A 22,460-nucleotide genomic window follows, 5' to 3' on the forward strand; every position below is an offset into this window, starting at 1 on the left:
TGGAGGTTTGACAACTGGTAGTTACAGCATGGCTTGGCTTAATCTCTCCACATTAGGACCCAGTGCTCCCTCCCTCTCCCTATTCCCATCTCTCATTTCCTTTCAAGAGGAAGTCATTTCATTGAGTCATCCTGAGTCTGGTGTGTTGACAACCTGAAACGTAATGCATCTGTTCTGAGAATTGCAACCTGACTTTGGCGTTGTCGCTAGGATTAGCACTAGTAGACACTGGTATGCTGACCTACATAGAGCCCTTTGTCTACGTAGCACTTTCTCTGTTAGTCAGGACAATTTTGAATAGCTGTTCTGTTTTTTTTTCCTCTTCTCTCTTTCCCCTCTCCTGCTTCCCTTTTTTCCCAGGGAAAATATCCTGAAAACAGCAAAAGCTTTAGTTGAAGATACAAAATTGCTTGTGTCTGGGGCCGCCTCAAGTCAGGATAAACTAGCCCAAGCAGCTCAGTCATCGGCTACCACCATCACACAACTAGCAGAGGTGGTAAAACTGGGAGCAGCCAGCCTGGGATCAGATGACCCTGAAACACAGGTATGAGGGGCTGCGGGAGCAGAAAATAGACGAATGTTTTTAGTATTTAAAGACATGGAGAATATCACAGAAGGGAGAACTCTGGAGGTACAGTGTAATTTTTTTTTAAAGTTTCTATCAGTGGAACTGAGGCTTCCAAGTCAGTTAGGCACTTATGAAAATTTTACCCACAAATAGCACAAACCTTGCACTGCCTCTCTTGCATGATTTGCGGTTGAATCAGGCACCTCCCTCTTTGAAAAATAATACTGCAAAAATGGACAAGACTTGGTATAGGGTGTCAGATCCCTCCCCCACCAGTTTTAGAATGTTTTTTTGCAAGAATATTCTCCAATTCTTCGTTTTTAAATGGCTCATCATGGAGCTTCCCTTGGGAGACTATCCCATAATTTAATTGAATTCACTGCTAGAAAGCTTTTCATTGAGTTTAAGACCAAGCTAAACACCTGTTGTTGTTTGTATGGTGTGAACTGTATGCTAGAACTTCACAGATATGTCTGGATTATTTTACTCTCTTTTAAGTCATTTAATTCATCAAAGTAGATTCAATTAAACATTGAATCCTGGTGAAATGTGGGCTGCTGTGTGCACTGTAGATGTGTCTGTGTTAGTAAATTAATTTGAAAATGTCTGTTTGTTTGAGGCACTGGAAAAAATGTGTATCTCACTCTCCTCTTTGACCTCACATATGATCTTTGTTCCAGTGTCAACTTCCAGAGCATTCCTCTGTGGGAGAATATTTTCGAAACTGAAAATGTTTGCTTCAGCAGCAATTTTTTGATAACTTCATATTTCAAACTAGCAACACTGGGGAATTTTAAGTATTTATTACACTTCCTGGCTTTGTCTTCAAGTAAAGACTGACAATACTGGTTTGCCAGTAAAAACCACACAGCACTAGCAATTATTTATTTGTACCACTTGTATACGTGGTGTGATAATCCATAGTGGAGGGTGGAGGAAGAAGTTCAAATTATAGTTTTAAGTATAGTATGTGTCTGAAGGTACATACATTTTCAATACCTTCTGCACAAGGTACCAAGATACAAAATGTAACTTTTCCATATAAGTTAAAAGCTCATTTTACTCAGGCTGCTGAAGCCACAGAAGCATGAAGTGTGTGTGTGTGTGTGTCCGTGTCCATTGTTGTGTAACACAGACAGAGAGAGAAGTGAGCGCTGTACCAATCTACATTAGGGCTTAGGGTCTTGTCTTTTCCTCCTTGATAATCAAAGAGGTTCTGAGTTACCAAAGCTTGAGTAAGCTTTCACAAGAAAGTGAAGATTCTAACTTGGCCATAGATTGTAATAAACTGCAAACAGGCTGAACTGAGGCAGTGCTAAACTTTTTATTTCCTATCCATTACTGAGAAGTAATAGATCCACGTATCTTTTTTTTTTCCGGAGCTGTCCCATTTTCCAGGCATGTTATCACTTTGAAAAAGGGTAGAATTGTGCTGATATCACTAAACCAAAGTAAAAGGTTAAAGGTATCTGACCACATAGCAGATGGGGGAAAGGATTTTGGGGGAGAGAGTTATTCTGATGTTTCTTGGAAATAATTGTGCTCATGGGGAGGGGCATAAGACTTTATTTCCCTTGTACTTGGTTTGGGAGGCAATTTACTTGAATTTGACTGCTGCTGACTCTAACCTCAGGCAAGTCATTCATCATTTAGTTCCTTAGGGGCTCTTAGGAGACTAGGCTATATAAAACTTCCTTTTCCCTGAAATGGAGTGTTTCCCTTATGTCCAGGGCATACCAAGTACGTTTGATCTGCTTACGTCTGTCAGAATAGTAGCTGACGTCACAGTAAATGGGGTCATTCTCCAAGGGAGGATCAAGCTGTAAGTTCGTACCTAGTTTAACTGCTCCCATTCTATTCCCATGCCGAACAGAACACTGAGGTGAATAAGCCCCTCTTTGGGATACGATGGGAAAGAGAGAAATCCTGCTTTAGAGAACCATTTAATTGCAGGAGATAGTAGCTGAACTGGGTTCTGAACATTGTATAAAATACTGTACAGATAAACACAGCTTTAGCTTATGCAGGAAACTAGATGTTGTTTTTTAGCATTTGTGCATACAGTGTCTTTTTCTCTCTTAACACTTGCTCTGTGCTTAGCAGATCCCTTCAATGTACATCCTGCCCAAATCTTCCATCTCTGGGCTGAGGTGAGATGTGATTGCACTAACTTCACATCCAAATTTCTCATTCTTGTAGGTTGTACTGATCAATGCTATTAAGGATGTTGCTAAGGCCCTTTCTGATCTCATTGGTGCTACAAAAGGAGCTGCTAGCAAACCAGCAGATGATCCATCCATGTACCAGCTCAAAGGTGCAGCTAAGGTAGGTAGTGCGATATCTCTCCCTTTTAGAGAAGTTTAGAGCTTATCTCAGCTTCTGTTACGAAAGTTGAAAACATTCCTTTGCTTATTCCTTGCTGTTTGCTTTGATGTTTATTTAAAGAAATAGCTAGCATCACTTCGTTGCTAGAATTTTAAAGACTGGTGCCAGTGAATTCTGGTTCACTTCAGTCTCTCATTTTCCTTCTGTTTCATCTGTATCCTACTAACTTAAACTAGACGGTTTATGATTGGTGGAAAGCTGGATAGTATCGTTCATGTCAGTGCCCGTAAACATAATATCAGTTTTCTTAGTCATCTCACCACAGCTAGTTAAAGAGTTGTATTCCTTCTGACAGGCACCTCTGTCACTCTGCAAGCAGATGTGTCTGGAGGGAGGAGGGAGGTTCCTGGTATATTCGGGCTACGAGACTAAAAGTTTACCCTATAAAAATGTGTACTTGAATCCTATAGCAAGGATAATGAACAAGTAATGAGAAGTCCACAGTATAAGCATCCAGCTGCTAAGATCCTGACTTGGACCTTTCAACTTTTAGAAAGTGGTCTGAAGATCTCAGACAGGCTTTCTATAAAATGTAGTGTACTTTGATTGCATTTCTCCCAGGCCATGCGTCTAAACGGAAGTGTCTATTGGTCAGAGCACAGGATTTGGACAGCTTCTGCCACTGTTTTATTGTGTCACCTCTCTGTGCTTCAGTTTTCCCACATCTGAGATTTTTGTGAAATTTGCATCACAGGGCTCTTGGGGCTTAATGTTTGTAAAGTGCTTTGAGATGTTGAAATTTGAGCAGTATTGGATCTGCTTCCAGATGATCGGGTAATCAAAGTGACTTTTACGCATTTGCTTGGCAAAGAGATTTTGCCCTTTCCCATCAAATGTGGACCTGCAGTGATCGATGCCTCAGATTGGATTACTGCAATGCGCTCTGCGAGGGGGCACTCATCAAAGACCATGCAAAGTTCAGCTACTACAGAACAGTGTCTGCTTGCTTAGCTGGTTCCCTTTGCTTTACAGAGCTCAATGTGATTTGAGTCCTGGTTATCTGAAAGCTTACCTTCCTCCTTGTGTTCCATCTGAAGATCTGAGATGGGCTTAAGTGCTGTCCTAAGAGCATTTGTACATCTACAGGCTGGAGGGAAGATGTGCCCTTAACTTTGGAACTTGCTTATTCTGTATGTTGGAACCAGTGTTTGACCATCAGGGCATAAGGCAAGGCTAGCTACAGTATTGACTCAGCCTTTTGCCTGAGGGGGAAGTCGTTAAATCAAGGTTTGGGTTGATTTCCTGAAAGATGGTTGACTTCTTTTCAATTGATGATGGCAGTTGTGTGTTTAATTGTAGTTTTACAAACTGTGCCAAGAGAACGTAATAGTGGCATTTCATGAATTAGTAAATAACGTGCCTGGTCTCTGACAAGATTTTTTGAGGTTATAGTTTTGCATGTGTGCAGTAATGGAGGCAAAGGAGAGGGTACTAGTTTCTATATGTTAGAAACCTGTTGACTTTTAATCTTTCTGTAGGCAATTCATACCAGATGTGGAGAAGGGATTCTGTTAACTTGAAATTGTATGATAGGTGATGTTATAGCATAAGTACTGTTAATCAAAATTGTATGATGAGGTATGTTATTGCATAAAGACATGCCAAGGAGTGCCCAGAGACACAGATCCTAGGACTTCTGGAGAGGCGTTCCACCCAGACTGCCTGTTTGGAACTTTGGGGGTTTGAATCTGACAAGTGGTCACTTGGGTCCTGAGAAGAGAGAGAACAGGATCCTGGGGGGGTTGTGAACTAGACACGGGTCAGGAATGGAAGCACTGCCAGGCCCTTGTAAGATCATGCTTTCCCTGTGGGAGCACAAAATAGAAGGGTACTGAGTGCTATTGGGACATTTGTTTTGTTTATTTTGGTTAAGTGAAGTTTTGTGGTCTTTCAAACCCAGAAATCAGAGGCATAGTCAATCGGTCAGTTTGCAAGAGATCTGCAGGGCCCTCGAAATAGTTAGGAAAAGGAACCAGGTTCACCTGATACTCACAGGCAAGTGTCCTCAGAGGAAGCTTAGAGAGGTAAAAGGGCTAAAACCCAGAGACACTGGTGTTGAAAAAGGTTTGTGCCCAGGCATGGGCGAGTTGTGACACCATGCACTCAAGTTTAGGAAAGCACCACTATTCAGTGAATCTGGGTGTAACAATCTAACTTCAATAGGGATCACTCATAAATAAAAGCCTGTCTGTAGAGTTCACTCTCAGCTGTTTAACCCATACTGTAATTAAAGCTTGTTGTTCCCTACAAGGATTAATAGTGGCTTCATAGCTTGATGTTCCTTGAATCATGTTGGGGTGTCTCCTAAATGTGGGAGAAGGGAATGATGTATTTTCATCTCTCCCTCTCTCCATTTCAGGTGATGGTAACCAATGTCACATCACTTCTGAAGACTGTTAAAGCAGTAGAAGATGAAGCTACTCGAGGCACAAGAGCTCTCGAGGCCACGATTGAGTGCATCAAACAGGAACTCACGGTAAAGAATGGAATAATTGCACATGGCAGCTTTCTAAAGTACACTCTTAAAATCAAATCAGGCTTCACTGGAGGTGCCTCCAGGGATGTTTTGGCTGCTTTGTTGTGAATTAGAGGCGATATGGTCCCTACCCACAGCTCTCAACACACGATTGCATGTCACTTCAACCTATCCACTTCCACATGTCACCAGTCTCCCCTGTTAGGCTGTATTTCTCAGGTGTGAGATGCTACTGTCATGAAATATGCTTGGAGAAACTGCTTCTTCATTCCTCCAGACATGAAACTTTCACTGTAAATGTTATTTTCTGAGTCAAATGTTCACCTTTCATTGACCTTGGTTTGTAAACGTTTCTCCAGTGTCAAAGAGCAGCACTGTTGGCACTTGCAGTTTGAAACACATCTCCATTTTTTCCTTTTTTCATAAAGCCACATTACCAGGATAAATAACCTGATAACTGATATTTCATCTGAGCAGAAATTACATGTAGCACCGAATTAGATCTTAAACCAAGAGGGTTATTTCCTCCCCCCTTCACAGTACAGTTTTCTGACCCCCTCTCCCCCCAGCTGCTGCTTCAGATGATCCTTTTGTAAACCACTGGTGAGTGATGTAAATTAATACCTTTGTATGTTTGAGGAGGCTAAAATATCATACCTTGCTTAGTAAAATAACCACTGCACATATGGAGAGAGACTGTACTGGAGAATACTGTGTTATGTAATTTGTGGACTTAGTGTTCAGTAGTGCTATTGACACAACCTTGTCTTCTTGAACATTCCCATTGTGGCAGTCCCTAAGAGCTCCCTCTGTTCTGGCTTGTTTTTCACTCAACATAAGAACGGCCATACTAGGTCAGACCAGTTGTTCATCTAGCCCAGTATCCTGTCTTCCAAGAGTGGCCAATGCCAGATGCTTCAGAGGGAATGAAACAACAGAGAAATTATTGAGTGATCCATTCCTTGTCATCCACTCCCAGTTAAAAATTCTGGCAGTTAAAAATTTTCCTATATCCAGAGCATGGGGTTGTCCAGAGCATGGGGTTGTCCCTTGGTAATGAGTTCCACAGGTTGACTGTGCATTGTGTGAAGTAGTACTTCCTTTTGCTTGTTTTAAACCTGCTGCCTATTAATTTCATGGGTGACCCCTGGTTCTTGTGTTATGTGAAGGGGTAAATACCACTGCCTTATTCACTTTCTCCACATGATTTATGATTTTATAGACTTCTATTCTAATATAACATTTTTGAGGTGGTGTGACCGGAACTGTGGACATAGCATGGATTTATATTATGATATTTTCTGTGTTATTATCTATCCCTTTCCTAATGGTTCCTAACATTCTGTTAGCTTTTTTGACAGCTGCTGCACATTGAGTGGATTTTTTCAGAGAGCTGTCCACAGTGACTCCAAGATCTTTTTCTTGAGTGATAACAGCTAATTTAGACCCCCATAATTTTGCATGTTTTAGTTGGAATTATGTTTTCCAGTGTGCATTACTTTGCATTTATCAACATTGAATTTCATCTCCCATTTTGTTGCCCGGTCACCCAGTTTTGTGAGATCCCTTTGTAACTCTTCGTCGTCTGCTTTGGACTTAACTATCTTAAATAATTTTGTTCATCAGCAGATTTTTCCACCTCACTGTTTACCCCTTTTTCCAGCTCATTTATGGACATGTTGAACAGCACTGATCCCAGTACAGACCCCTAGGGGACACCACTGTTTACCTCTTTCCTTTCTGAAAACTGACCATTTATTGCTACCCTTTGTTTCTTGTGTTTAACCAGTTACTGATCCAGGAGAGGACCTTCCCTCTTACCCCATGACTGCTTACTTTCCTTAAGAGCCTTTGATGTTCTGAAAGTCTAAGTACACTATATCCACTGGATCACCCTTGTCCCCATGTTTATTGACCTCCTCGAGAATTATAATAGATTGATGAGGCACGATTTCCCTTTACAAAAGCCATGTTGACTCTTCCCCAACAAATTGTGTTCCTTTACTTGTCTGGTAATTCTTTTCTTTACTATAGTTTCAACCAATTTGCCTGGTACTGAAGTTAGGCTTGCCGGCCTGTAATTGCCAGGATCGCCTCTGGAATCGTCTTTTAAAAATTGGAGTCACATTAGCTATCCTCCTGTCATCTGGTACTTAAGCTGATTTAGGTGATAGGTTACGTACCACAATTTCATATTTGAGTTCCTTCAGAACTCTTGGGTGAATACCATTTGGTCCTGATGACTTATTACTGTTTAATTTATCAATTTGTTCCAAAACCTCCTCTATTGAAAACCTCAGTCTGGGACAGCTCCTCAGGTTTGTCACCTAAAAAGAATGGCTCAGGTGTAGAAATCTCCCTCACATGCTCTGCAGTGAAGACCAATGCAAAGAAGTCATTTAGCTTCTCCGGCGTGGCCTTGTCTTCCTCAAGTGCTCCAATTGATTTTTTGGCCGGCTTCCTCCTTTTGATGTATTTAATTTTTTACTTTATTTTATTATTTTATTTTGCTGTTAGTTTTTGTCTCCTTTGCTCGTTGCTCTTCAAATTCTTTTTTGGCCTGCTTAATTATACTTTCACACTTGACTTGCCAGATTTTATGTTCCTTTCTATTTTCCTCAGTAAGATTTTTAAAGGATGCCTTTTTGCCTCTAACCGATTTTTCTACTCTGTTGTTTAACCCTGGTGGCACTTTTTTTGGTCCTCTTACTATGTATTTTTTTTTTAATTGGGGTATACATTTAATTTGAGCCTCTATTGTGGTATTTTTAAAAAGTTTCTACAGCTTGCAGGTATTTCAGTCTTGTGACTGCACCTTTTAATTTCTGTTTAACTAGCTTCCTTATTTTTGTGTGAAAAATGCAGATACTGACAAAGGAAGAATAATTACAGAATATATATATATTTTTTTTTTAATTAAATCCCCACATAAGCTGTGGCACAGTAAATGAACCGTCAACATCCTTTGGATAAACTCTGCAATCTAAAACGTTCCAGATACTTAGTCTGTCAAGGAATTGTACTTTATCGTGTCAAGCAGAAATCATGTGGTGATTTCTTTTGAATACTTCTAATGTATTATTATACCCATGAGTCAATTGTTTTGTTTGATTGCTTGGGGCAGTCTCAGGAGTGTCTATATATTTATTAAAAATAAGATTAAATCCTGACCCCAATGAAGTCAATGGAGAAACTTCATCCAGGATTTTACCTAGTATGGGAATATTGTATATACGTGTGCACTGCTTTAAGTGGCTTGATACAGGTTGAATTTGAGTACTGTTAAGAGATGTCTTTGTAACAGTTGGCATGGGCTTGTTCCTCAGTTTCTCCCCCACACTAAGAGGGGGCGGAGGGGTGAAAGCCAAATAATGATAACCTGGATAAATGGGAGTGGCCCTTCCTAATGTATGTTCAGGCATTAGATACTACAGCAATGGGCACACTAGAAAACCCTAATAAGGAATAGATAATGCTGTCAGAGCAGCATTGCATAATGGTTGTGACTGGTAAAATTTGTCCAATTACTCCTGGGGGAATTCTGCACATGTGCAGGTTTCTTTGCTTCTCCGCAGAAAAATGACTTTCTGACCTGGAAGCAAAGGGAAGCTGCAAGAGCGGTCATGCACCGCTCCCCAGCAGCGTGTGTGCATTGTTTCGGGCACCCAGAGCAGCCAGCAGAGTGGTAAATCCCTACACTAAGCTTCTCCATACTTGGATACTGCTGGGCTGAGTCTGCCTGCCTACATCTAGTGTGCTTGGCACAGAGGGGCAGGGCCCGGGGTGTTTCTGGGACAGTCCTGGTCCTTACACTATGTCAGGGTCAGGGTCGGGTGCAACTTTACTGCTGAGTCCATCTCCGGGGGAGGGGAGGTGCAGGGTGATCTACCTCTGTGTCAGTGGCCTGTGCTTCCCACTGCCATGCTGGAGCTTCCACATTTATTTATTGACAAATAAAATTTGCAGAATTTTAAAATATTGTGTGTAGAATTTTAAATTTTTTGGCACAGAATTTTAATTTTTTTGGTACAGAATACCCTCAGGAGTAACCCAGTACAGTACCTGGGATATTCTATAACGCTTAAGAATGGCAAGCTGATAAGGAATACAGCTGGAAAAAGGAGGCAAGTAGGAGCCAGGATAAGCTCTAACTGACTTACGTTAGCTATAATGTTTTAATACAGTTAATTACTTTCAACATTCATAGGAATGAGGTGTGGGGGTCAGGTAATTCAATGTCTTCCTCTTGATACAAGTTCCTCTACACAATTATATAGTTAGGTTTGTAACGGAGAATTAAGCATAGAAAAGAGACAGTGCTTCATTTTCTCTGTCCTTCCCCCTTTCGTCCTTTACAGAAAAGATTTTTGAGCATTTTATTAATATATCCAGTTCAGTCCTTCTATGCTGCTTCTGGCTGAGGGGGCAGCTGGTGTGGGCTCTAGTGGCGCAATGGGTTAGCACACAGTACTTACAGAGCAGTGCTGCATGGAGTGATTTTGGGGGAGGGATAGCTCAGTGGTTTGAGCCTGCTAAACCCAGGGTTGTGAGTTTAATCTTTGAGGGGGCCATTTAGGAATCTGGGGCAAAAATCTGTCTGGGGATTGGTCCTGCTTTGAGCAGGGGGTTGGACTAGATGACCTCCTGAGGTCCCTTCCAACCCTGATATTCTATGATTCTATGACACATTAGAGCAGGGGTAGCCAACCTGTGGCTCCAGAGCCACATGCATCTCTTCAGAAGTTACTATGCGGCTCCTTGTATAGGCACCGACTCCGGGGCTGGAGCATCAGGTGCCAACTTCCCAGTGTGCCAGGGGGGTGCTCGCTGCTCAACCCCTGGCTCTGCCACAGACCCTTCTTGTCCCCTTCCCTGAGCCTGCCATGCCCTCACTCCTACCCCTCCTCCCCAGAGCCTCCTGTATGCCTCGACACAGCTGATCAGGAGGTGTGGAGAGGGAGTGAGAGGTGCTGATCGGTGGGGCTGACGGTGGGCGGGAGGTGCTGGGAGCGGGGGGGAGATAATGGGGGGCTGCTGATGTATTACTGTGGCTCTTTGGCAATGTCCATTGGTGGCTCCTGGCTCCTTCTCGGGCTCAGGTTGGCCACCCCTGCATTAGAGCATGGCGTATATGGGAGGAGGATCTGCATGCCTGTCCAATAGTCAGGATGGAAGAATATATGGATAGGACTAGTAGCTATTGGTTTCTGGCTATCCTATAATACAGATAGTTTAAATGACAAATGTTGGGTGTCATCCATTTCAATGAATGGGTTAACTTTTTGTGCATACTTCCCACAGCTTAGTGTTTCTCTCTGCTCTGTGTAGATGTGCAAGTCTTATCAGAGCCAGACTCCTGACAAGCAGGAGTGATATTGCAGTACAGTACTCCAATTAAATTTCTGATTTCATGCCATTTGAAGGCTGCTTCCAATTGCCGTGTCCGTTTGAAGCTCCGTGTTATTGTGCTCTGACTCTTAAAGGGCAACTAGATCTCCTTTCTGCTTTAACTTCTAGGTATTTCAGTCGAAGGAGATTCCAGAAAAGACATCATCACCTGAAGAATCGATCCGGATGACGAAAGGAATCACCATGGCAACTGCCAAAGCTGTTGCAGCTGGGAACTCATGCAGACAGGAGGATGTGATTGCTACAGCGAATCTGAGCCGCAAAGCAGTAGCTGATATGCTAACAGCTTGTAAGGTAAAGATTAATTTCCTCTCCTAATTTTTTAGGTTTCTATATCCTTAAATTTAGTTTGTGTTTGTCTTTATCTGAGAAGTTAATGATTGTGAGAATTATGAAGTCTGACTAACATCCAATACCAGAAAGAGGGGATTTCTATCCTATGTAAGAGAAATGTGGATTAATACACACTGGTTTATTTTTGGAGAGAGAGAATAGTTTTTTTTGATTGACACGAAACCTGCTTGAGTTTTTGTTTCTTTTAAACTACAAGACAGACTCTGTACAAACAGTAGAGCATAAAAATAATGTAATGGTGACCTGATTTTAATATAGTTAGGAGTTCTCTAATGGAAAAAATGTACAAATGTATTGTCAATATTCCTTTGCTTTCTAAACAAACTAATTGGTCTGCTGAATTCCTACTGTGCTTTTAAAGAGTGTATGCCTTTTGTCTTGTACTAAATGCAATGCTCCTGTGAGCTGAACTTTTGGAATATTATATTTGAGACAGACAACTTTAAAGAAATAGGACTGTAAAATGTTTGCATGCATAGTTCAGGTAGTAATGCAAAATATACTCATGACCCACTTCTCTTCATGCTGAGGTAGGGCGGGATTATTCGTAATTAACAGGGGCAGGACCAGAAAGGGATTTTACAAAGTTTATTCTTTGAAGTTTGAGCATTGAAATTAAGTGAAATTAAGACAACTCTTATTCCTAATCATCATTTAGGCATCTTTGCTCTTCAAGGTACAAATGACTATGAGAGAAGAATTAAAGCTTGGGCAGTTTGGCAGGTGTGGAGTTCAAAATTTAGTTAAATCTTTCCCTGCGTAGGTCCCCAGATCACGTTTTAGCTCCATTATGACTGGATGTAAGGCTAGGACAGGGTTTAATTTTGTTTTTAAAATAATGATTCTGCACTTAAGCATGATGCAGTGTGATTTTGAACATGATTTCTGTACATATTGTGAATTGAAATCCTTACGTCATTTTGACCTTGATGGTTCTTGTATGTATTTAGCAGAGTACATCTGTTCCTGAACACTTTGCTTGCTTCAAGCTTTGATCTCATCTCCCTCCTCCCCCGCCCCCTGCTAAACACAGATACTGGAAAGTATAGCTATAGTTTACATTGGAAGCCAGAAGTCACCACATCTTGTATCATCCAGTCTCGTATCATGCCTCTGTCAAAGTCCAGTACATGATGCTTCAAGGGAAGGTGAAAGCACTCTTGTGTGCAGTTGTGCAATGGTATAGGATCAATTAACACTCTGAAGCATATTCGTTAAATATCCTTTGTAACTTTATATCCTGGCTAGTGTAGGAGCATATTCATATGGAGATCTATCTGCATTTCACTCTGCAGATTCTCTGGATTACAGTTTTTCCTATTTAAATTATATTTTCAGCCTAATATTCTGCATTTTAGTTGTATGTTTTTGTATACTTTCAAATTAATTGTTTCCTCTTGTTTTCACATTCACTCCTCTTATCGCTATAATTTAATTTGGTGCCTCTCCTGCTCTGGTTCATAGATGGTCAGAGGTCTGCAGAATAATCCATTTAGAGTCCAAGCAGTGGGGACTGGGATGTTGATAAGGGGCTGAGTATCCATGAGAGAATTGCCTTTACAAAGCAATCTAAAGAATGAAAACAGTTGAGAACAATTTTACTTATCTAAAATGACAGATTGAAAAGCAGTCTACCTGAGAGCTTGTTGGGTATGGTAGTCATTCTTTGGGCTAGGGCCTACCAGGTTAACATGGTAGTAGTGGTAAATTGTTACCACTTGAGTAGCAAGTACTGATCCTTGAAGTCACCATTGTTATTGCTTGCAGATGACATTAATAATCTCTAGCTTGAAAGTCGGCTATGTGCCACAGAGCACCACCTTGAAAGCAGCAGAGTAGGAATAACAGCTGGAAGGCAGCCTGAAGCTAAAACCAGAAATCGTATGGTTCAGAACAGTGAGGATAAAAGCTTGCCCTCTACTTAGCCCAGTGGATTTGGTTTTGGCCTTCTTATGTCCTTGGAGCTGGAAAGGATTATTAGGCAAGGAGAAACAAGTCTGAAAACACTGCAGAGAGGTGGAAAGTCTAGAAGACTAATCATAGGCATTATTTAAAACATGTGACCCAAAATTTGTCAAAACAGCTGTCAGTCTTAAGTGTGACAAGGTTGGTGAGGTAATATCTTCTAATGGATAGTCAAGGACCACTCTATCTTGAATGGTCCCTTTGAATATGCGCTAACTACTTATGCTAAACAATCTATTCCACCTTTCATTTAGCTGTGACTCTGGGAGTATCTTTCCCAGACATAAAGAAGAACCCTGTGTGGCTTGAAAGCTTCTCTTGTTCATGGCTACAACTATGCTGCACAGTCTTAAGTTTGTTAAATAATTTAATTATGTGTACCACATCCCCTTAGCCAGAGCTATATCAATTAATGTTAGACAGCAATTTAAAATGTCTGGTGGAGAAGCTAGTACTTCTATTTTTGGCACGTATGCTACTGTGTTTTTATCCACTCATATACTTACTTTGGTAATAGATGGAATCAAGCTGTATGAAGGAGTATCAGATCTCTTGCAGAAAGTCTTCTTATCTCTTTTTCAACATATGAATGGCGCAGACCAAAGGTCCATCTAGCCCAGTATCCTGTCTTCTGACAGTGGCCAATGCCAGGTGCCCCAGAGGGAATGAACAGAATAGGTAATCATCAAGTGATTCATCCCCTGTCACCCAGTCCCACCTTCTGGCAAACAGAGGCTAGGGACACCATCCCTGCCCTTTGTGACTAATAGCCATTCATGGAGCTATCCTCCATGAATTTATCTAGTTCTTTTTTGAACCTTGTTATAGTCTTGGCCTTCCCAGCATCCTCTGGCAAGGAGTTCCACAGGTTGACTGTGCGTTGTGTGAAAAAATACTTTATTTTGTTTGTTTTAAACCTGCTGCCTACTAATTTCATTTGGTGACCCCTAGTTCTTGTGTTATGAGAAGGAGTAAATAACACTTCCTTATTTACTTTCTCCACACCAGTCATGATTTTATAGACTCTATCATATCCGTCCTTAGTCATTCCTTTTCCAAGCTGAACTGTCCCAGTCTTATTAATCACTCCTCATATGGAAGCCATTCCATACTCCTAATCATTGTTGTTGCCCTTTTCTGAACTTTTTCCAATTCCAATAGATCTTTGAGATGGGGCGACCACATCTGCACGCAGTATTCAAGATGTGGGTGTACCATGGATTTATATAGAGGCAATATGATATTTTCTGGGGTATTAAAAAAATTCCACGATAAATCTGAATAGCCACTTCTTTTGTACTTTAAGATGGTGAATAGGGAGCACCTGACTTTCTTTGTTATACCATCAAGGCAGCATGACAACTGCAAAACTTGAACTTTTTGTGATATTTGGCAAAATAGGAGTTTCTCATCAAATACGCAGCAAATCAATCTTCTGAATATTTTGATAGGACTAATATTGTCAAATAATAAGCAAATAATGACACACATTATGGGTTAGATGTACCACTAAATGGAATGAAACCCACTAAAATGCACATGTGTGAACAAAATATAGCATGAATTGTTATATACAGTACACTTTGTGTTTCTCTAATGTCAAGAATATAAATGTACATTAAATTTCACTGCAACTTCCCTGAAGCAGAGGGGTTCAGCTCTGGGATATTTAAACAAGTCTACAGTAATTGTGCAATATGTAAATAATACACTGACCACTGGGGTTCTGTGGCCTGCAACGTGCAGAAGGTCAGACTAGATCATGATGGTCCATTGTGGCATTAAAGTCTGTGAGTCTGTAAGTGAGCATTTGTCAATAGTTACCATTTGGAAAAAAAAATATTGGTTACAGTTCAATCTCAGGAACTGATCCTATGGGTCCTATTAAACTTGATGGAGACACTTAACCAAAAGTACTCAAGATTGGATCAGACCCGAAGATAAAAACAGATTTCATCTTTATACCATGTGTGTAAAGTAATAACTCTGCATGGGAAATATTGATTTTTTTTATTTTATTACTGGTGACTCTTGTAGCAAAATTAGAAGGATATGAGAACTATCTAGGGCAAAGAGATGGTATTAGTTATATAGTTGCAGTTAAAGATTGCACATCGTTTATCATATGAGGGGTATGTCAGTGCTTACAATGTTAGCATTGTACACATACTGCTAACCCATAATGCTAGAAGCACTTGAAGAGAGAATGAGGCATGATAGCAAAGAGGAACTGAGTGCGAAGAGGACAGGTACAATAGAAGTATCAAAAACCGGAGAGAAAAGAGATGAAAGAGCAGAGATGGGCTTGTGGACTGGCAAGCAAGATGCTGGCCAGGATCTTGGGTTCAGTTGGCAGATTCAAAGCAGAATTTCTGTATCACCTTGAGAAAGTCCATATTTCTGTGCTACAGTTCCCACCTGCACAACAAGGATAATAATGATCCTTTCTCCCATCCATTGTCTTGTTTGTGGACTGTGGTCTCAATCTCACTTGGGAAACCCTAGACACTTCTGTGATATAAAAATAATTAATAATAATGAAACACAGTGTGTCTTGAGAACATGCGTTGCCAATTGCAGCAGGGAAAACTGGAAGTAGAAATTCACAGGAGCAATAGAATCATAGAATATCAGGGTTGGAAGGGACCTCAGGAGGTCATCTAGTCCAACCCCCTGCTCAAAGCAGGACCAATTCCCAACTAAATCATCCCAGCCAGGGCTTTGTCAAGCCTGACCTTAAAAACCTCTAAGGAAGGAGATTCCACCACCTCCCTAGGTAACCCATTCCAGTGATTCACCACCCTCCTAGTGAAAAAGCGTTTCCTAATATCCAACCTAAAGCCCCCCAGCTGCAACTTGAGACCATTACTCCTTGTTCTGTCATCAGGTACCACTGAGAACAGTCTAGATCCATCCTCTTTGGAACCCCCTTTCAGGTAGTTGAAAGCAGCTATCAAATCCCCCCTCATTCTTCTCTTCTGCAGACTAAACAATCCCAGTTCCCTCAGCCTCTCCTCATAAGTCATATGCTCCAGCCCCCTAATCATTTTTGTTGCCCTCCGCTGGACTCTTTCCAATTTTTCCACATCCTCCTTGTAGTGTGGGGCCCAAAACTGAACACAATAGTCCAGATGAGGCCTCACCAATGTCGACTAGAGGGGAATGATCACGTCCCTCGATCTGCTGGCAGTGCCCCTACTTATACAGCCCAAAATGCCGTTAGCTTTCTTGGCAACAAGGGCACACTGTCGACTCATATCCAGCTTCTCGTCCACTGTAACCCCTAGGTCCTTTTCTGCAGAACTGCTTCCTACCCATTCGGTCCCTAGTCTGTAACAGTGCATGGGATTCTTCCGTCCTAAGTGCAGGACTCTGCACTTGTCCTTGTTGAACCTCATCAGGTTTCTTTTGGCCCAATCCTCTAGAGGATAACTAAGTCATCTGACCTGAGGAGAAAAACCAGAGTTGGGATACAATATTTTTGAAGCTTTGTCCCTTATTGTTTGTCATTACTTTAGCATTCCCCAAGTGTCTGAAACAAACTTGCTAATCAGAGTTGGGAATGCAAGAGAACATCAAACCATAGGCAGAAGATTTGGGGAAATCCTTTAAAAACTAATCTAAGCCACTTCCTCCACTTACAGCAGAAAGAAATCCATCCTTCCAAACTATTCTACAAGGTGAACTGTGTGTCTTGGTATAATACAATATGTCACACAGGAAGTAACTAAAAAAAATTTCTGAGTTAATAGTATTTCACAGATGAAGATATGAATTTATATAATCTGTCCAAGAAACTTTCTGAGGAAATTCAATTTAATTTATATTGCAGGAAAACCTTCTGATGTAAATGAATGAATAAGCTTTTTGTTAGTTTGCTGCTGGTTGACGAGTCTTTTAAATATGTATTCTTGATATAAGAACTAGGGCCTGATTCTATTCCCAGGGAAGTAAATAGTTTTTTTTCATGGACTTCAGTGGGAGGCAGAATAGTCCTTAAAGATGTTGATATGTTCAGTGTTTCTTCCAAAAATATTGTATTGTCTCAGTCAATTGTGTACGCTAAGGTTAATCAGAACACTTGGGCTTATCTCTGATAGAAGTTTGAAAAGATTCTTGGTATCTGAGTGTTTTTGTAGCATCCGTCACTATATTATTGAAGTATGTACAAGGTAAATTAAATGTGTGGGGTGAAGTTGCTGTTGGACTTCAAGTAGTTTCTAGACCTTTCTAAATTGGTTAAGTCTTTCCAGTAGAATAATCACCCAGCCTTAAATATGACCGGAAAAAAAAAAAACCCTCCAAAAAACTACTGTTCTGTTTACAAAGTGAGGAGCCAACAGTGTAGTTAATGTAGGTTGTAGTGGTTGATGCTCAGCTGCTCTTCAGCTAGCCAGTAGAGGGAGCCCATTAACCAACTCAGACCATTAACCAACTGAGTCTAATGTGACATCATCAGTTATGATGATAAGGAAAGAAAGAACTGATCAAAGTGTACAAACAACCAAATTAATTTTAGTCCCAATTGCAAATGCCAGAAGAAAAAAAGAAATTGGTGGGAGCATATTTGCAAAAGTGGGCAGGTGAGTTCAATAAAACTGCCCGAAAATAAGCATTTTAAGGTGTATTTTTAAAAATTAATGCCAAGTTTAAACATGCTCCTAGTTGTACTTTCCAAATATCATTTTAGTAGTGGTGAATCTATGATGCAGAACTACTTTCAAATTTTTTATTTTGCCCTCCAAAAGATTCTACCGGTACAAGATGCTCTTTTACTGCTTGTCGTACATATTTAACCACATGAAATCTAATACTACACATGACAGGTAGTTGTTCCATTTAACCTCTATATCAAGCTCATGTCATTAATCAGCCCTTTGCTGCAGTATGTTTAAAAGGCAGGCATGCTTCTTTGCAATCTTCCGTTTTCCCATATACAGAATAATATTGGCCCTCAAAGCACTTTACAAAGAAGGTCACCATCATTATCTCCATTTTACAGAGCGGGAAAGTTATGCACAGATGTAACCTGCCCAAGGTCACCCAGCAGGCCAGTAGCAGAGCTGAGAATAGACCCTGGATCTCCTAAGCCAGGGGTTCTCAAACTGTGGGTCAGGACCCCAAAGTGAGTCATGACCCTGTTTTAATGGGGTTGCCAGAGCTGGTGTTAGACTTGATGGGGCTGAAGCCTGAGCCCCACCATCCAGGGTTGAAGCTGAAGCCCCAGGGCTAAAGCTTTGGGTGGCGGAGCTCAGGCTTCGGGTTTAGCCCTGGGCTGCGGAGCTCAGCTTACAGGCCCCTTGCCTGGGGCTGAAGCCCTTGGGCTTGGGCTTTGGCTCCCTGCCTGGGGTGGCGGGGCTCAGGCTTCATTCCCCACCTCCTGAGGTCGTGTAGTAATTTTAGTTGTCAGAAGGGGGTCGCGGTGCAACGAAGTTTGAAAACCGCTGTCCTAAGTTCAAGTACAGTGCGCTATCCTCTAGGCTGCACTGTCTCTGATGTGGAGCCTTAAGTTGTGTTCACTTTTGGGGTCTGCACAGAATACTCTCATTTTAGATGGAATGTCTGAGGGTTTGTGGGGGGGGAGCGTTTTGAGGGGGGTTGTGGTTCTAAAATCTGTAACGCTGTATGTATTTGTGGATGGAGAAACTATTGCTCAGACCTCTTTCGTTTTCTTTCCTCTTCCAATGTGTCAACAGGAATATGGAGGCGCCATCTTCCTTCTTATTAGCATCACTGCTTGTACGAAACTGTAGTATACATCCCCCACAAGCTACCAGCTCAGTCCATTCCCAGAATCTGTTACGGTTATACCTAAAAAAAAGCAACCAACTTGCTGCCTTTCTCCTTTGGACCTTTGCTGAGTTGCCTGTTTTGTTTGGGCTGATGGCGGGATGTGTGTCTGATGCTGACCATGTCTAATGAAGAACGTTAAAAAATAGTGAGCTGTTGCATCCCTAGAGTGAAGAATATGATAACAGAAGGAAACTTCTTCGTAAATCCATTTTCACAGTTAGGGTGCCCAGATAGCAACTGTGAAAAAACGGGATGGGGGTGGGGGGTAATAGGTGCCTTTATAAGAAAAAGTCCCAAAAAACGGAACTGTCCCTTTAAAAATAGTACATCTGGTCACCGTATTCACAGTTGAGGCTCTGCCGCTTTGGCAGGCCAGTTACGCTATACCTTTGCAACGGTGGTGACTTGCTGGCTTGGATGTTATTTACAAACAATGAGAAATTGCTTTTTTCTGGCCTTTTTATGCCATTTATATAGTTTCCATCCGTATGTCTGCTCCTCCCCCTACCTCTGCTTTGTAATTTTTGAGTGTTAATATTGCTTTGTCTCCGTAGCAAGCTTCCTATCACCCAGACGTGAGTGAAGATGTTCGAGCGAGAGCACTGCGATTTGGAACAGAATGTACCCTGGGATACTTGGATCTCCTAGAACATGTCCTCCTGGTAAGAAGGAGCCTATAGGCATGTATTGAAGCTTTGCCAAGAACAAATAATCCCACTGAGCCCTTTTCATAATCATTGCCAAGGTTAACTTTTTATTAGCTTGCTGCAAGTTCCTGAACAAATGGTTAAAATAGCTCACCACTTTCTAAAAAAAGAGAGAAGGGAAGCTGGAAGTGTTTGCATAGAGTTCTCTTCTGGAGCTTACTTTATCATGAGTCAGTGAAGGCATCACAGCATCTAAAAATGGGCCCCTTTAAAATCAAACATTGGTATTCTCCAGTGGGTCTCTCTCTTAACCTGATGTAGTAGAACACACACCAATCACCAGTGATGAGCTGCCAAAATCGTAACAACCGGTTCCCTCTTCACCCCACGAGGGGTCATGGCCCACCCCCCGGGACTCCTGCTCCATCCAACCCCCCGTGTTCCTTGACGCTGGGCAGGCGGGGACGTGGCCGAAGACCAGCCAGGGCGCATGGCCCTCCTCGCTCCCCCCTCCCCACACACACACACCTTGGCTCCGTCTTCCTGGGCCTGAGCGGGAAGCCTGCTTGCTTCTCAGCCCTCCCAGGCTTCCTGCGCGAACAGCTGATTCGCGGAAAGCAGGGGGGAGGAGAAGCAGGGAGGAGGCAGAGCTGAGGTGAGCTGGGGCGCTTGTTAAATTCAAATGCCCTTTTAGAACCGGTTGTCCCACATGGGACAACCAGTTCTAAAAGGGCTTCTAAATTTAACAACCAGTTCCTGCGAACCAGCTCCAGCTCACCACTGCCAATCACCCAAACCACCGATGTTGTGAAAATCACTAGGGGAGCACTAGGTTCACATGCTTGCCTGACCCTATCCTGAGGTAAGCAAAAGAAATGCTATCTGAGGCCATCCCCAAAACCCCACCTAAAAGCTCCCCAACTCTCAGTTTTTTCACTTAAAGTCTTGTGACTAACTCAGTGCACTCTGAAGCTGTGAATACTGAACTGTGTATGCTTTTCTGGAATCTGAACATTTATCTGGTAATATTGTAGCATTGTTTCAACGTGGGCATTTCACACGTATAGAAGCATGGGGTGTGTAAGAACAAAAGTTTAGTAAAATATCCAACTTTCTCAAGTTGACTTGCAGCTGCAGTCATCATGTGCGCAACCTCTGAGAAGCTACTTTTTAGTGGCTGGTGTGTGACATAGGCCTTCTGGGTAGAAATACATTGCCAGGCAGAGATTTTAGTGTGTCTAGTTAAATTAAATTAACGACTGTGTGTAGGAATACAGATAAAGTAAAAAATAGAGGTCCGATTATATTAACGCTTGTCACTAGCAAGGAAGATAGTATAAGAAAAATTAAACTTGTTAGATCTCATTACTGGAACTTGCCCAGCAGGGAATAATTTGCATTTAGAAGTCTAGTGTATTTTTAGTACAGTTGTACTTGGGGAAATTTGTCATGTTTTATCCACTCTATTGAATATTGCAATATCTGCCTCAACATTATGCATCTTAACAGAGCAAAGACTAATCAGATTTTGCTTGATCCTACTCCTTCATCTTTTGGCTTTCACTTCTCCCATCTATTCCATTTTCTTAGCAGAGCCGCCTTTCTTACCTCTAGCAGCTTCACTTACAAGGCCTGAGTACACTGCGGAAATGTACCTGTAGACGAGCACTTCGTTGCTCGTGGTATAAATTCGCTGGAGACCACTCTTTCACACACCAGTGCCCTTTTATTTCCCTGTATTTTCCCACCACCACGTATATACAGCTATCTACAGTTCAATATCAGTCAGGTAGCCCCTTAGGGAACAGCTTGCTCTTACAGCTAGCTGGGAGCAACAGGCTCTCACTCCTCACTTTCCTGTCCCCCCCATTCCTTCCTGCTAGCTTTATAGGCCTTCCTCTCAGCAGGCTCACAGGTGATTGCTCTCAGGCTCCTTTAATGAGCCATACCCTGCCAGCTCCAGTCAGTTCCCCTTTATGGGAGCTATGCAAGCAGGTTCTGAGCTAACAGGGGCTGGTTCAGTGCCTCTTAGGCCAGCACCCTGTTACACACCCTCCCCCTTAAGATCGGCGCCCCCGGGCCACCTTTGGCCCCTCGGCCCTTCCGCCGTTCCTCCGAAGGAGGTTCTTTCGGGGAGCCCTCCCCACTCCCAGCTGGGTCCTTCCCAGCCAACACCCCAGATGGTTTCTCCATCCCTCTCCCACAGAAGGAGCATTTCTCCGGGAGTGGTGGCCCCACCATCTCTGCTTCCGCCCGCAGGTCGTCACACCGATCGCAGTGTGGCAGGCCCCGTATCCCCAGCTTCCCCTGTGTGTCTGGCCGAGGTTTGGGGGTTGTTTTCACTTCTAGCGGGGTTTCCCCGGGCTCTCCTTGCGGCTCAGGGCTCTCCTGCCCCTCCGATGGGGGGGTCAGCACTCATCCCACTGCTGGGCGGGACCTTCCACGCCTCAGTTTCCCCCGTTCGTCCCAGTACATCTGGGGCTTCTTCCGCAGAGAGCAGGATCAGGGGGTGTTCCCCCATGCCCCTTCCTTCTCTGTGGGAGTCCAGACCGACCAGCTCCCCCATATATGCTTCCCGCGGGTCTCCCCACTCTGGGCTATGCTGTCTAGGAGTTTTTTCTTGGTTCCCAGTATGGGGCCCATCCTCCCGCCCTGGGGTTCATATTCTCTGGGGATCCAACCCCCCTCTTGGGGTACCCCGTTGTTTCGTGCCCAGTAGTGGGACCCAGTCCCAGCCTAACACTACTGGACATGGTAGTTTCTCCAGGACCCCTACCCACTTCCACCTGAAGCAACCCTTCACTTCCAGGGATACCTGGGCTACCAGGCAAGACTTCCTGTCCCCATGTACATACCCGAGGGC

The 22,460-nt window shown here is 42.6% G+C and overlaps 1 protein-coding gene across 8 annotated transcripts in view; it reads left to right on the forward strand.

Moving 5' to 3' along the window:
• The window catches only part of TLN2 (talin 2), a 378,548-nt gene that overhangs the window by 318,928 nt on the left and 37,160 nt on the right, over positions 1-22,460 (forward strand). For all 8 annotated transcript variants that reach the window (XM_065558354.1, XM_065558350.1, XM_065558353.1 and 5 more), the window contains 5 exons: positions 361-544; positions 2,768-2,893; positions 5,313-5,429; positions 10,947-11,132; positions 19,505-19,612. In XM_065558354.1, the coding sequence (XP_065414426.1) occupies positions 361-544; positions 2,768-2,893; positions 5,313-5,429; positions 10,947-11,132; positions 19,505-19,612 (721 nt within the window). The remainder of the gene's footprint in view (positions 1-360; positions 545-2,767; positions 2,894-5,312; positions 5,430-10,946; positions 11,133-19,504; positions 19,613-22,460) is intronic.

Source organism: Chrysemys picta, chromosome 10 (assembly GCF_011386835.1).
Source record: "Chrysemys picta bellii isolate R12L10 chromosome 10, ASM1138683v2, whole genome shotgun sequence".
Lineage (NCBI taxonomy): Eukaryota > Metazoa > Chordata > Testudines > Emydidae > Chrysemys > Chrysemys picta.